This window comes from Nerophis ophidion, linkage group LG02 (genome assembly GCF_033978795.1).
Source record: "Nerophis ophidion isolate RoL-2023_Sa linkage group LG02, RoL_Noph_v1.0, whole genome shotgun sequence".
NCBI classification, from domain to species: Eukaryota; Metazoa; Chordata; class Actinopteri; order Syngnathiformes; family Syngnathidae; genus Nerophis; species Nerophis ophidion.
The window spans coordinates 70,529,127-70,544,694 of record NC_084612.1 but is presented as its reverse complement, the minus strand read 5'-3'; the positions used below and the strand labels follow the sequence as shown (position 1 = coordinate 70,544,694).

The following is a 15,568-nucleotide window of genomic DNA, read 5'->3' as shown; positions in this document are numbered from 1 at the left end:
GGAGAAACTAAAACACAAACAAACTGTCAGTGGCAACTCTGACAGCGGCTCTACTCCAGCCACCCTTCTGAGAAAACTAATTTCGGCCGCTTGTATCCGCAATCTTACTCTTTCGGTCTTGACCCACATTTGGTGGCCATAGGTGAGAGTAGGAATGTAGATAGCTCGGTAGACCCAGAGCTTTGTCTTCTGGCTCAACTCTCGCTTCGTCACAACAGTGCGGCAGAGAGACTGAAATACTGCCCCAGATGCTCCGATTCTCCGTTTGATTTCCTTCACCATCGAGATACTTGAACTCCTCCACCAGGGACAGAGTCTCGTTCTCTACCTGGACTGTACGGACCATCGGTTTCCTGCTGAGAACCATGGCTTCAGATTCGGAGATGCCGATCCTCATTCCAGCCGCTGAACACTCGGCGGCGAACCAATCCAGTGAGAGCTGAAGGTCACGAACCGAAGGTGCCATCAGGACCACATCATCTGCAAAAAGCAGCGACGCAACCTTAAGCCCTCCGAGACACATACCCTCTCCGCCATGGTCACGACTCTGCCTAGAAATCCTGTCCATGAAAGTCACAAACAGAGCGCCTATTCTGCTGCTGCATTTTTTTTAAATAGTATTTTATCGTAAGCAAAAACAGTTAAAAACTGTCAGATTAACTGATTCAACATCAACATACCGTAATGTCTCATACATCGTGACTGTGTTTTTCACAGGGAATTCCTGGCAACCACCTCTGCCAGTAGTTCACCATAAATTGTGCGCATTTTATTTTTGTACTGTGTTGAATTAACGTTTAGAGGCGATGCAACAGCTCAGTGTGCATAACATACCGGTAGTTACCTCTCTGTGATTATGGCGTCATTAAAAGTAGTTCCTCAGTATTAGCTCTAATAATAACAATACTGGGTTAATATTTAGGTCAACATGTGAATGGAGTATTGTTGGAGGTTTTGGGGTGTTTTTTCCAGAGGGCTTTATGGGCGCAATTGATTTCTCCCATTGGCTAAATTGTCAGCCACATCATACTTTAGACCTGGGGTGCCCACACTTTTTCTGAAGACGAGCTACTTTTCAATTGACCAAGTCGAAGGAATCTACGGGTACGGCGTGGCGCAGTGGTAGGGTGGCCGTGCGCAACCCGAGGGTCCCTGGTTCAAATCCCACCAAGTACCAACCTCGTCACGTCCGTTGTGTCCTGAGCAAGACACTTCGCCCTTGCTCCTGATGGGTGCTGGTTGGCGCCTTGCATGGCAGCTCCCTCCATCAGTGTGTGAATGTGTGTGTGAATGGGTAAATGTGGAAGTAGTGTCAAAGCGCTTTGAGTACCTTGAAGGTAGAAAAGCGCTATACAATTACAACCCATTTATATATATATATATATATATATATAATTTATATTTAATTATTTATGAAAGAGAGGTTTTTGTTAACATGTTGAAGGTGTTTAATGATAACACAAGCATGTTTAACACATAAAGATTCCTTTGTTTCATGAAGACAAGAATATAAGTTGGTGTATTACCTGATTCTGATGACTTGCATTGATTGGAATCAGACAGTAGTGCTGATAACGTCCACATTTTCAAATGGAGGAGAAAAAAAGTCCTTCTTTCTGTCCAATACCACATGAAAGTGGTTAGTTTTTGGCATCTTTATTTATCCAGTTACCATAATCGTTTTAGACATTTTGCAAGAAGTACATTGGTGGCAAACTCCGTAGCTTGCTATCTTGTGCACGCTAGCTTTCTGAGACTCTTATTTTGTTAACGCAGGCAGGATGAAGCAGAGCTTTTATTGTGAAGACAGCAACTGTGCAGTCTGTCTTTAGGGTTTTGACAGCAGGTACGGCGCGAGAGTCTGTTGAAATAAAAAGTGTTTCTCGCCCTCCTTTCGGTCATGTTTTCTCAATAATGATCTGGCAGCAGCCAGCGTCATCTCAGAAGACCCTCGGGTGCCGTGAATGTCAATCAAGTGAGGAAAGTGACGTCGTAGTAAAGATTGATGATGACAAATTTTTAGGTTTATTTTTTTAATGCTTGGTTTGCGATCGACTGGCAGACCCTCCACGATCGACCGGTAGCTCGCGATCGACGTAATGGGCACACCTGCTTTAGACTGTACAACTCCACTCTGGGGAGGGGGGTACTAGAATGACAAGGGATGCAAAACAATAACAGTGCAATACTTTTTCATAACATGGTCACTACTGCCTAGTTTCTCTTGTTATATTCTTATTTTACTGTTATATTTGTATTCCCATTGTTGCTTTTTATTGTTTTATTCTTATTGTAATATTTTTCCATTTTGTTTCCATTTATACCCACATTATTTACTTTTTAAATTGATCTCAACTCTGTACACTGCTGCTGGAATTTTTAATTTTCCTGAAGGAATCAATAAACTTGCCGTATATTACAAATTAGAATGCATCAAAAAAGGAAAGCATATGTTCTTGTCTTACATAGAGATTGCGAATGATGAGCATTATTCTTCAAAAATGGCAGTTCCACTTAAAGTTTGTTATAATTGCTGTTGAGGCTACAGCACTGCATTGTATCAGGGTTGCTCTTGTTTTTTTTGCATATTTTAAATAAAAATGTATCAAATCAAATCAAAAGGTGCGCACAATTGCAGTATATTGTTGCTGCCTTTGATCACAAAAGTGATCCTTGATTAGCGTCTTTGCGATAACGTCTCTTTGAGGGATCTGTGCTCCTCCTCCACATAAAGCATGGAATCAATCTTCCAGTAAAATTGTGATGTTTCAATGGTTCTGCCTGAATGCTCTTTAAAAATGGGCTTTCAAACCACTCAGCCGTCTTCAATTGTTACCGAACTCTGCAGTTTAAAAGTTGCACAAAGGAGACTGATTACCAGACATTTCCAAGCGGCCCGGATGGAATCTCAATGACTGCTTGAAGTTGTTTCACAGCCCAGCACCTGTAGCTGCAACTCTTAACGGCCGGTCGTTCTGCTGTTGACGCAGGTGTCTGACCTGAAGGTGGTTGTGGACAAGAAGGACCCCCCTTCGGTTCCGGTGCAGAAGGCGCAAAGAGGCGAAAAGGGAGACATGGGTGAGCCTGGTCCGAGGGGACCAGCTGGTGCAGATGTAAGTGACGCTTTTGATGACCAAAATCCCAGTCAGATTGTAGCAACTTTGTCTTCTCCCGCCCCAACCTGTCGGGGCACCAGGGGACACGCGGTTTTGCAGGGGACAGAGGGTCAAAGGGGGACCAAGGAGAGCGAGGTCCAGCGGGAACACCTGGGCTTCCTGGAAGAGCCATTGGGGAGCGTGGACCCACGGGACCCTCGGGGCCTGCAGGGGAGCCAGGAAAGCCAGGAATACCAGGAGTGCCTGGGAGAGCCGGGGAAACCGGAGAGGTTGGAAGACCAGGGGAGAAGGTAAAGAAGGACGTTGGGTATCATATCAGCAGTGTGGTGAAAGAAGACCCTCTTCTCCTTATTTACTGTTTTACTCCCAGGCAGTGGTTCTCAACCTTTTTTCAATGAACATTTTTTTTAATTCCAGTACCCCCTAATCAGAGCAAAGCATTTTTGGTTGAATAAAAGAGATAAAGAAGTAAAATACAGCACTATGTCATCAGTTTCTGATTGATTAAATTGTTTAACTGTGCAAACGCATTGCTCATTTGTAGTGGTCTTTCTTGAACTATTTGGAAAAAAAGATATACAAATAACTAAAAACTTGTTGAAAAATAAACAAGTGATTCAGTTATAGATAAAGATTTCTACACATAGAAGTAATCATCAACTTAAAGAGCCCTCTTTGGGGATTGTAATAGAGATCCATCTGGATTCATCAACTTATATTCTAAACATTTCTTCACAAAAAAGTAAATCTTTAACATCAATATTTATGGAACATGTCCACAAAAAATCTAGCTGTCGACACTGAATATTGCATTGTTGTATTTTTTTTGTCCACAGTTTATGAACTTACATTCATATTTTGCTGAAGTAATATTCAATAAATAAAGGATTTTTGAATTGTTGCTATTTTTAGAATATTTTAAAAAAAAATCTCACGTACCCCTTGGCATACCTTCAAGAACCCCCAGGGGTAAGCGTACCCTCATTTGAGAACCACTGCTTTAAGGGGTTGTTTGCAACATTTATGTGGGAAATTCTCAAATTTTTCAATATGTTTTAGGCATTATTACCATTGTTGATATATTCATTTTTCCTACGTTGTTGATACAAATTATTGTTACAGTGTAAAAATTATTGTTACCTGTGCTTTGATTGATTGGTTGATACTTTTATTAGTAGATTGCACAGTTCAGTACATATTCCGTACAATTGACCAGTAAATGGTAACACCCCAATACGTTTTTCAACTTGTTTAAGTCGGGGTCCACGTTAATCAATTCATGTTAATGCCACCATGATACAACATTTGTATTATAATCCTTAAACAAAGTCACAGTGAAACTCAATGGAATAATCACTGAATGGAGAAGTGGGGGTGGGATTAATTAAATTATCTTCTTCCCACTCCCTTTCAGGCAAAACTGGACAACCATGCATAGATAAAAACGTATAAAAAGTATGTGACATTTATGTGCATTTTGTTTACATCTGTCCTTCAGGGTGATCGAGGAGAAAAGGGAGACAGAGGAGAATCTGTAAGTGGAGTAAATTGATGGAATGATATCTCACTAGCTCAGAAATATGATGCAATGTTTTTGTCTGTAACAGGGTAAAGTAGGGCTTACTGGGCCGTCTGGTGCACCGGGTCAAAAGGTGAACAAATGATCCGTGTACTTAACACTTCAAGTCAGAAACTTAACAGTTGTGTTTTTCCACGAAAGGGGGAATCTGCTGACTCAGTACTCACCGGTGCACCTGGAACCAGAGGCCCTCCCGGACTGGCAGGACCCAAAGGAGAGCCCGGCGCTCCTGGGCCGCAGGGGTCTAAAGGTGACCGGGTAAGATTTGCACATAATAGAGTGAAATACCCTGTCAGTCTGTGCCCTGTGTCTAAATGCTGGGCCTCACAGGGATTTGAAGGACAACGCGGTGATAAAGGAGACCGGGGCGGGTCTGGAGAGAAGGGACGTGATGGCTCACAGGTGAGCTGCCTCACACCTTGAAGTGTTGAGAAAGATTTAAGTCAGAAATTCAACACGTAGTTTTCATATTGTCTGTTGGGTCTGTTTGTAAAAATGATGAAATCATTTTTGGTTTTCATTTTAGGGAATACCGGGGGACCCTGGTAAACCTGGTCAGGATGGGAAACCGGTAAGTAGTGTTAGGTCAAGCGAGAACAGAAATCCTTCTTCACAAATGTTCTCCCTCTCATGTTGGAGCAGGGTCCATCAGGGCCTGCCGGTCCTCGAGGCCAAGTGGTGAGTAAACCCAGTAAAGGGTCTTGATCTGCTTACTTGAAGGACTGGCTCTACTCTAAGTGCCTTGCCACTAGACCTCTTATTTTCCCTCCTTGGGCTGAACCTTCCTGTTCCTTCTTCTTTTGAGTTTCTGAGCTCAGCCAGTTTCTTCTTGACGTAGAGTTTACTTGCCTGGCCTCCACCTTTCTGTGTTGTCATGCTCTCCAACTAAGGTCAGCCTGGGTTACCATAGAGAGCAAGGTATATATATATATATATATATATATATATGTGTGTGTGTGTGTGTGTGTGTGTGTAACACATTCTTCAGAGTATAAGTCGCTCCGGAGTATAAGTCGCACCTGCCGAAAATGCATAATTAAGAAGGAAAAAAACATATATAAGTCGCACTGGAGTATAAGTCGCATTTGTGGACGACTCACGCTGTCGTCGTGCGGGTTCCATGGACCACTAAGGAAGGACATTGCTTTAGCAGGTTTGACTCTTGTTTATTTTGCAATAAAGCTTGTCTTCAGATTGGGTCGCTTTTCAGCTGCTCCTCTCCACTGCTCGCTCACGGTCCGCTTTTCAGCCGCCGTCGTCGTCGTCCTCGTCTGCTGTTTGTTTCCGCTCCTCAGTCGCTACTCCGGGCTCTCCTCCTCCTTTTTTCCCGATCTGTCCTCCTTCTCCCCTTTTATACATCGTGAGGAGATAAATTAAATATGTACTGGTGTATGATTCACACACCTGCACATGCCTACGGCGTCGCTTCCTTCATGCCCCGCCTCTCCGCTCGGCCGCATTGTCTGCCTCCTCGCCGCCATCTTGGGCCGGGCTCCAGCGTGCCCTGCCCCACTGATCGTTCGCCGGTTCCGCCTCTCCACAGCATTATTTAGGGAAATATATTTGATAAAACCCAACACCAAGAATAGACATTTGAAAGGCAATTTAAAATAAATAAAGAAAAGTGAACAACAGTCTGAATAAGTGTATGTTATATGAGGCATAAATAACCAACTGTGAAGGTGCCTGGTATGTTAACATAACATATTATGGTAAGAGTCATTCAAATAACTATAACATATAGAACATGCTATACGTTTACTAAACAATCTGTCACTCCTAATCGCTAAATCCCATGAAATCTTATACGTCTAGTCCCTCACGTGAATGAGCTAAATAATATTGTTTGATATTTTACGGTAATGTGTTAATAATTTCACACATAAGTCGCTCCTGAGTATAAGTCGCACCCCTGGCCAAACTGCGACTTATAGTCTGAAAAATACGATGTATTTTATATATATATATATATATGTATATATGTATATATATATATATATATATATATATATATATATATATATATTGATATTATGGGCATCTACATCAACATTGTAATTTGCCAGAGGAGCTGGACAGAACAAAAGTAAAGAAAAAATAAAGGTGCTTTATTAATAGACATTGACCTTCATCTATGGACAGGAATGATACCAAGTATAGTATCAGTATGTTGACGATGCTATTGTGATGAATATTTTTATAACAATTTTTTTGTCGTTTTTGCCGTCTACAAACAAGGAATGAAGTCCCCGTACACAGGAGGACTTTAAAGGCAAAGACAAACGGATTTAAATCACAGCCAATAGTATATTTTTTGTTTGTTTAGTTATTTTGAATTCTTGACTTTATTTTACTCAAAATGTTATACCTAATAAAAGGGAAAAATACAGAAATTTTATTGATAATGGTTATGACGCCATTCTTTGTTCTTGTCTGAATAAGATCGTGATGATCAAAGATGTAATCATTCAATAATTTTGAAAATGTTAAATATCAGTATCAGCATTGGTAATACTACTTCTGTAGCTACTTGATATTGGATTGATTTCTTTCTATCCCCTCCCGGCTGCACCAAATGATAATATAAATACATTTAATAAAGTCAAATTCAAATAAGGCAACAAGAGAAGTATCCTACACTTCTCTTTTGTATAGTAAATCTGAACAGCCGATATGGGCATGTACATCAACTATATGATTTGCCTGAGAAGCTGGACAGGACAAATAAATAAATAAATAAATAAAAATATGAAAAATAAATGCCGGTCAGAGTTATTAATAAAATACCCCTTGTTATCCACCATTTTTTCCCCTGATATTGAAAATTAGATTTAAAATATAAATTAATTTTGACTTGTTATTTTTTCCCCAAAAAAGATTATTTGAAAATATTAGCACAGTGTATTTATAGTTACACACACCACAGAAGGCAGGGTGCCAATGCAATTCCCAGCGACTTTAGAGTTGGTTTACCTCTTTCTTACATTTAATGCCATTTTTACCACTTGCATGATTGGGTGCAAATGATTTGCTGGATTTTTTCATCTGAAATGTGACTTTGTAGCCTCCCTGGGCAATCTAGACACGGTTATTAGTGCGCCGTGCACATCATGTTCCTCGCAGACAGATTTCACCACTTTAATCTTTTCATTTGTATTGGAAGCAGCTCAGGAAGTGACAGGTTCCTCTTGAAATATTCATGAGGACCACCGGTGCCCCCGAGGTATTTGTGTGCAACGCCACTGTTTTGAAGTTGACTTATTTTTGTGGTGTTTGTCGTCGTCGTCGTTGTTTTTTTAGCTATATGTAAAAACGGCAGCATTGGAAGAGATGAAAGGAAGCCCAGACCTGGACAACAGCGGGCAGGATTCAGGGTGTTTTGGGGGAAAGGAGAATATGTGAATGTAATAGTGTTGTTCTGATTTGGCCCTGCTGATTGTGCATGCAGCTGAGCTTGCTCTTGGCTTTCCCCTGTCGCAGCACTGCAAAGTTTATCATACCGATGTCTCTGTGTTGACACTGTTTGTCCCCTGTGTTCACCCTCACTGTTTAATATTTGTGTTTGTACACCTATGCACTATTCATGCATCCAACAGCATTATCTACTGTACATTAACATTCAACAAATGCATACAGGACTATGAAGCTATCATGGGATCAACCCCAAAATATATACATACATACATACATACATACATACATACATAAATGTGGATGCGTATGCAAAAGTGCAATTTATCCATCATTGGATCAACCACAAAATATATACATACATTCAAACATACATACATACATACATACATACAGAAATGTGGATGCATAAGCAAAAGTGCAATTTGTCTATCCTGGGATCAACCACAAACTACATACATACATACATACATACAAACCCCATTTCCATATAAGTTGGGAAATTGTGTTAGATGTAAATATAAACGGAATACAATTATTTGCAAATCCTTTTCAACCCATATTCAATTGAATGGCAATATATTTGATGTTCAAACTCATACATTTTTTTTTTTTTCCTGCAAATTATAATTAACTTAGAATTTCATGGCTGCAACACTTGCCAAAGTAGTTGAGAAAGGGCATGTTCACCACTGTGTTACATCACCTTTTCTTTTAACAACACTCAATAAACCTTTGGGAACTGAGGAAACTAATTGTTGAAGCTTTGAAAGTGGAATTATTTCCCATTCTTGTTTTGTGTAGAGCTTCAGTCGTTCAACAGTCCGGGGTCTCCGCTGTCGTATTTTACGCTTCATAATGCGCCACACATTTTCGATGGGAGACAGGTCTGGACTGCAGGCGGGCCAGGAAAGTACCCGCACTCTTTTTTTTACGAAGCCACGCTGTTGTAACACATGCTGAATGTGGCTTGGCATTGTCTTGCTGAAATAAGCAGGGGCGTCCATGAAAAAGACAGCGCTTAGATGGCAGCATATGTTGTTCCAAAACCTGTATGTACTTTTTAGCATTAATGGTGCCTTGACAGATGTGTAAGTTACCCATGCCTTGGGCACTAATGCACCCCCATACCATCACAGATGCTGGCTTTTGAACTTTGCGTCGATCACAGTCTGGATGATTCCCTTCCTCTTTAGTCCGGATGACACAGTGTCGAATATTTCCCCAAAAAGTGGAAAAGAACACTTTTCCACTTTGCATCAGTGCATCTTAGATTATCTCGGCCGTTTCTGGATGTTGTTGATAAATGGCTTTCGCTTTGCATAGTAGAGCTTTAACTTGCACTTACAGATGTAGCGACAAACTGTATTTAGTGACAGTGGTTTTCTGAAGTGTTCCTGAGCCCATGTGGTGATATCCTTTAGAGATATCATTCAATGTTCCGGCCATGCCGCTTAAGTAGAGTAATTTCTCTAGATTCTCTGAACCTTTTGATGATATTATGGACCGTAGATGTTGAAATCCCTACATTTCTTGCAATTGCACGTTGAGAAACGTTGTTCTTAAACTGTTTTACCATTTGCGCAAGCAGTTGTGGACAAAGTGGTCTACCTCGCCCCATCCTTTCTTGTAAAAGACTGATTGTTTTTTGGGAAGCTGTTTTTATACCCAATCATGGCACCCACCTGTTCCCAATTAGCCTGCACACCTGTGGGATGTTCCAAATAAGTGTTTGATGAGCATTCCTCAACTTTATCAGTATTTATTGCCACCTTTCCCAACTTCTTTTTCAGGTGTTGCTGGCATCAAATTCTAAAGTTAATGATTATTTGCAAAAAAAAAAAAAAATGTTAATCAGTTTGAACATCAAATATGTTGTCTTTGTAGCATATTCAACTGAATATGGGTTTATATTTACATCTAACACATTCCCAACTCATATGGAAACGGGTTTTGTACTTAATACTTCTTGGATTTCAGTGTGGAAATGCATGACTTTGTTTTTCATTCACAGGGAAACCCAGGAGAGCCTGGCATCAGGGGACTATCGGTAAGAATGACAAACAAAAGCCATCCAACAAGCAGACACCCCCAGGACTTCATATTGTTTGTTTCTCTCAGGGCTCTTTGGGTCCAAATGGACTCCCTGGTCCACCAGGTGTGAAGGTAAGATGGCTACTTTTTTTATTTTTATTAATATGCCGCTTTATAGCCCATAATGTTTCTGTTCTGAAATGATATTTCTTTTATTACCCACTGTGTAAAGTCATGAAGTGAAATGTGTTTCACAGGGGACTCAAGGAGAGCCAGGGGTTGGCGTTCAGGTAAGGCACCGGTGATTATATCGATTTTATGTGCTTTTACTGATGTTTTAGTATCCCGGACGCGTAACCGGTCAACGTTTTGAGTGTGCAAGGTTTGTGTACTTCCTTGCAGGGTCCTCCTGGTGCCCAAGGCAGCACCGGTCTGCCAGGAAACCAGGGTCCTCCAGGAGCTGTGGTAAGTGTCAGCCCAAAGCAAAAAAAAAAAAAAAAAAAGGTTTCATGTTTCCTGGTGAAATTGATTGACATTCTCCTGGTGTTACTGCGTTTTGTCATACTCCTGTATTTATTACCTCATGCAGGGTCCACAGGGGCCTCCAGGCTTGTCCGGGCAGGTGGTAAGTATGCAGCGCTGGTGAAAAAATATTTGACCTGCAGTGAAAATAATGAGAAATACCGTACTGTATATACAAGCAGTCAAGTGTTCAACTTAAAGTTAAAGTTTAATTTGCCAGAAAATCTCACCGCATGACTTTTTATATCTTCTCCTTTTCAATATTAACCACCACAGTTTAGTTTAACTGCTACATTGATGAATGTTAGGCATGTAAATGGTCAAACTCTCTTTAGGGAGAAGCTGGAAAGCCAGGGATCCCTGGTAGAGATGGAGTGTCTGGAAAAGATGGAATACCTGGCATGCCAGGGAAGCAGGTTTGTGTGTCTCTCTTACAGTATGTACGTGTGTAACATTTCTTAGTTCTTGATGTCCTGTAACTTGTCTGTTACAGTATGTACGTGTGTAACGATTCTTAGTTCTTGATGTCCTGTAACGTGTCTGTTACAGTATGTACGTGTGTAACATTTCTTAGTTCTTGATGTCCTGTAACGTGTCTGTTACAGTATGTACGTGTGTAACATTTCTTAGTTCTTGATGTCCTGTAACGTGTCTGTTACAGTATGTGCGTGTGTAACGATTCTTAGCTCTTGATGTCCTGTAACGTGTCTGTTACAGTATGTACGTGTGTAACATTTCTTAGTTCTTGATGTCCTGTAACGTGTCTGTTACAGTATGTACGTGTGTAACATTTCTTAGTTCTTGATGTCCTGTAACGTGTCTGTTACAGTAAGTACATGTGTAACATTTCTTAGTTCTTGATGTCCTGTAACGTGTCTGTTACAGTATGTATGTATGTAGCATTTCTATAGTTCTTGATGTTCTTCAACGTGTCTGTTACAGTATGTATTTGTGTTACATTTCTGTAGTTCTAAATGTCCTGTAATGTGTCTCTTACAGTATGTACGTGTGTAGCATTTCTTAGTTCTTGATGTCCTTCAACGTGTCTGTTACAGTATGTATTCGTGTTACATTTCTGTAGTTCTAAATGTCCTGTAATGTGTCTCTTACAGTATGTATGTGTGTAGTATTTCTATAGTTCTTGATGTCCTTCAACGTGTCTGTTACAGTATGTATTCATGTTACATCTCTGTAGTTCTACATTTCCTGTAATGTGTCTCTTACAGTATGTATGTGTATAGCATTTCTATAGTTCTTGATGTCCTTCAACGTGTCTGTTACAGTATGTATTCGTGTTACATTTCTGTAATTCTAAATGTCTTGTAATGTGTCTCTTATAGTATGTATGTATGTAGCATTTCTTAGTTCTTGATTTCCGGTAACGTGTCTGTTACATTATGTACGTGTGTAGCATTTCTTAGTTCTCGATGTCCTGTAATGTGTCTGTTACAGTATGTACCTGTGTAACATTTCTGTATTTCTAAATATCCTATACTATGTCCGTTACAGTTTGAAGGTGTGTAACATTTCTGTATTTCTGTAATGTGTCTGTTACAGTATATTCATGTGTAACATGTCTGTAGTTCTTGATGTCTTTGAATGTGTCTGTTACAGTATGTACTTGTGTAAAAAATTTTAGTTCTTAATGTCCTTCAACGTGTCTGTTACAGTATGTATGTGTGTAGAATTTTTTAATTCTTAATGTCCTGTAATATGTCTGTTACAGAATGTACGTGTGTAATATTGATTTAGTTCTTGATGTCTTTTAACGTGTTTGTTATAGCATGTACGTGTGTAGTATTTTTTAGTTCTTAATGTCTGTTACAGTATGTACATGTGTAATATTTATGTAGTTCTTAATGTCCTTCAACATGTTTGTTACAGTATGTATGTGTGTAGCATTTCTTAGTTCTTAATGTCTGTTACAGTATGTACGTGTGTAACATTGATGTATTTCCAAATGTCCTTAACATGTCTGTTATAGTATGTACGTGTGTAACATATCTGTATTCCTAAATGTCCTTTAACTTGTCTATTATAGTATGTACGCATGTATCCTTTCTGTAGTTCTAAATGTCCTGTAATGTGTCTCTTACAGTATGTACGTGTGTAGCATTTCTTAGTTCTTGATGTCCTGTAACGTGTCTGTTACAGTATGTACCTGTGTAACATTTCTGTATTTCTAAATATCCTATAATGTGTCCGTTACAGCTTGAAGGTGTGTAACATTTATGTCGTTCTTGATGTCCTGTAATGTGTCCATTACAGCATGTACGTGTGTAACATTTCTGTATTTCTGTAATGTGTCTGTTACAGTATGTACGTGTGTAACATGTCTGTAGTTCTTGATGTCTTTGAATGTGTCTGTTACAGTATGTACTTGTGTAAATTTTTTTTAGTTCTTAATGTCTTTCAACGTGTCTGTTACAGTATGTACGTGTGAAACATTTCTTAGTTGTTAATGTCCTTCAACGTGTCTATTACAGTATGTACGTATGAAACATTTCTTAGTTCTTAATGTTCTTCAACGTGTCTGTTACAGAATGTACGTGTGTAGAATGTTTTAGTTCTTAATGTCCTGTAATATGTCTGTTACAGTATGTACGTGTGTAACATTTCTGTATTTCTGTAATGTGTCTGTTACAGTATATTCATGCGTAACATTTCTGTAGTTCTTGATGTCTTTGAATGTGTCTGTTACAGTATGTACTTGTGTAGCATTTTTTAGTTCTTCATGTACTTCAACGTGTCTGTTACAGTATGTACGTGTGTAAAATTTCTTAGTTCTTAATGTCCTTCAACGTGTCTGTTACAGTATGTACGTGTGAAACATTTCTTAGTTCTTAATGTCCTTCAATATGTCTGTTACAGTATATACGTGTGTAATATTGATGTAGTTCTTGATGTCCTTTAACGTGTCTGTTACAGCATGTACGTGTGTAGTATTTTTTAGTTCTTAATGTCTGTTACAGTATGTACATGTGTAATATTTATGTAGTTTTTAATGTCCTTCAACGTGTCTGTTACAGTATGTATGTGTGTAGCATTTCTTAATGTCTGTTACAGTATATACGTGTGTAACATTGCTGTATTTCCAAATGTCCTTAACATGTCTGTTACATTATGTACATGTGTAACATATCTGTATTCCTAAATGTCCTTTAACTTGTTTATTATAGTATGTACGCATGTAACCTTTCTGTAGTTCTTAATGTCCTGTAACATGTTTTTCAGGGCATTGTTGGGCCTCCGGGCCAGCCGGGCCTAAAGGGGGAGCTTGGAGACAGTGGTCCTCCAGGGAAGGTGAGAAAATATCGCAGTAGTTTGTAGCGCTGGATGTTTTATTGGGCGCGATTCAAGCGAGGTGATGATTTACTGCTGCGGGCCATAAAATAGCATCTCTGTGGTGCTATTATTAGGATCCTGTGGAGATAGTTTTGATTTGATGCACAGCTCTACGTGGTCTTCCTTCAGGGGGCCCATCGGCCTGGCTGCCACTGTTTGTCCAATTGGGAAGATGATGAGTCACCTCTCTGTATTCTGTAAGAGTTCCTCAGGTTGGCCGGGAGCCCAACAGTCTGTGAACTACTGTATGCAGTTCTCTGCAGAAAGGCTTATGTCCTAAAAGGAAAGCGTCATGAAATGATGCATTGCAATTAACTAATTGGTATTTAGTTTACTATTACTCTGCACATTGATATGAATGATACCGCATTAAACCAAATATAAGACAACCCAGGATGTAATAAGACTCCTAAGGACTGACGACCGTCCATCCATCCATCCATCTTATCCCTTTTGGAGTCGCGGGGGTTGCTGGAGCCTATCTCAATTGCATTCGGACGGAAGGCGGGGTACACCCTGGACATGTCGCCACCTCATCGCAGGGACTGACGACTAATATTCTGCAAATTGATATGCATGATTCTTTATTGACCCAAATATAAGATTACAGTTAATATTTGACTTGTCTGAATAACGACAGATATTCTGTGTATGATACTGTATTGATCTAAATATAAGACAACCACTAATGACAACTAATAGTCGGAACATTGATGGACATGATACGACTGACCCAAAAAAAGCGTCCACCCAGAATGTAAGACAACGCTTAAGGATTGACGAACAATGTTCTGCATATTGATGTACTTTATATCCTGTTGATATATAAGACAACCCAGAATGTAAGACGACTCCTAAGGACTGACGACTAATATTCTGCAAATTGATACGCATGATTCCTTATTGACCAAAATACAAGATAACCGTTAATATTTGACATGTCTGAATGACGACAGATATTCTGTGTATTAATGTGTATGATACTGTATTGACCCAAATATAAGACAACCACTAATGACGACTAATATTCGGAACATTGATGGACATGATAGGACTGACCCAAATAAAACGACAACCCAGAATTTAAGACAACGCTTAAGGATTGACGACTATTGTTCTACACATTGATGTCCTTTATTTCCTGTTGATATATAAGACAACTCAGAATGTAAGACCACCCCAAACTACTACCGAATAGTATTCTGCACATTGATGTACATTACTCCCTATTGACCCAAATATAAGACAACCACTATTGACGACTAATATTCAGAACATTGATGACATGATACTTCTGACCCAAATGTGACAACCCGAAAATTTAAGACAACGCTTAAGGATTGACGACTAAAGTTCTGCATATTGATGTACTTTATATCCTGTTGATATATAAGACAACTCAGAATGTAAGACGACCCCAAACTACTACTGAATAGTATTCTGCACGCTGATGTACATTACTCCCTATTGACCCAAATATAAGACAACCCTGAATGTAAGACCACCCCTAACTACTGATGACTTATATTCTCCACATTACCCTTAATAAAATATGTGTGCT

At 39.5% G+C, this 15,568-nt stretch overlaps 1 protein-coding gene across 1 annotated transcript in view; it reads left to right on the top strand.

Moving 5' to 3' along the window:
* col7a1 (collagen, type VII, alpha 1) overlaps nt 1-15,568 on the top strand; it is a 196,503-nt gene that overhangs the window by 130,985 nt on the left and 49,950 nt on the right. The window contains exons 72-86 of the mRNA XM_061889781.1: nt 2,991-3,113; nt 3,197-3,406; nt 4,615-4,650; nt 4,724-4,768; nt 4,837-4,953; nt 5,026-5,097; nt 5,222-5,266; nt 5,338-5,373; nt 10,121-10,156; nt 10,228-10,272; nt 10,398-10,430; nt 10,543-10,605; nt 10,730-10,765; nt 10,998-11,078; nt 13,897-13,965. Of these exons, the coding sequence (XP_061745765.1) occupies nt 2,991-3,113; nt 3,197-3,406; nt 4,615-4,650; nt 4,724-4,768; nt 4,837-4,953; nt 5,026-5,097; nt 5,222-5,266; nt 5,338-5,373; nt 10,121-10,156; nt 10,228-10,272; nt 10,398-10,430; nt 10,543-10,605; nt 10,730-10,765; nt 10,998-11,078; nt 13,897-13,965 (1,047 nt within the window). The remainder of the gene's footprint in view (nt 1-2,990; nt 3,114-3,196; nt 3,407-4,614; nt 4,651-4,723; nt 4,769-4,836; nt 4,954-5,025; nt 5,098-5,221; nt 5,267-5,337; nt 5,374-10,120; nt 10,157-10,227; nt 10,273-10,397; nt 10,431-10,542; nt 10,606-10,729; nt 10,766-10,997; nt 11,079-13,896; nt 13,966-15,568) is intronic.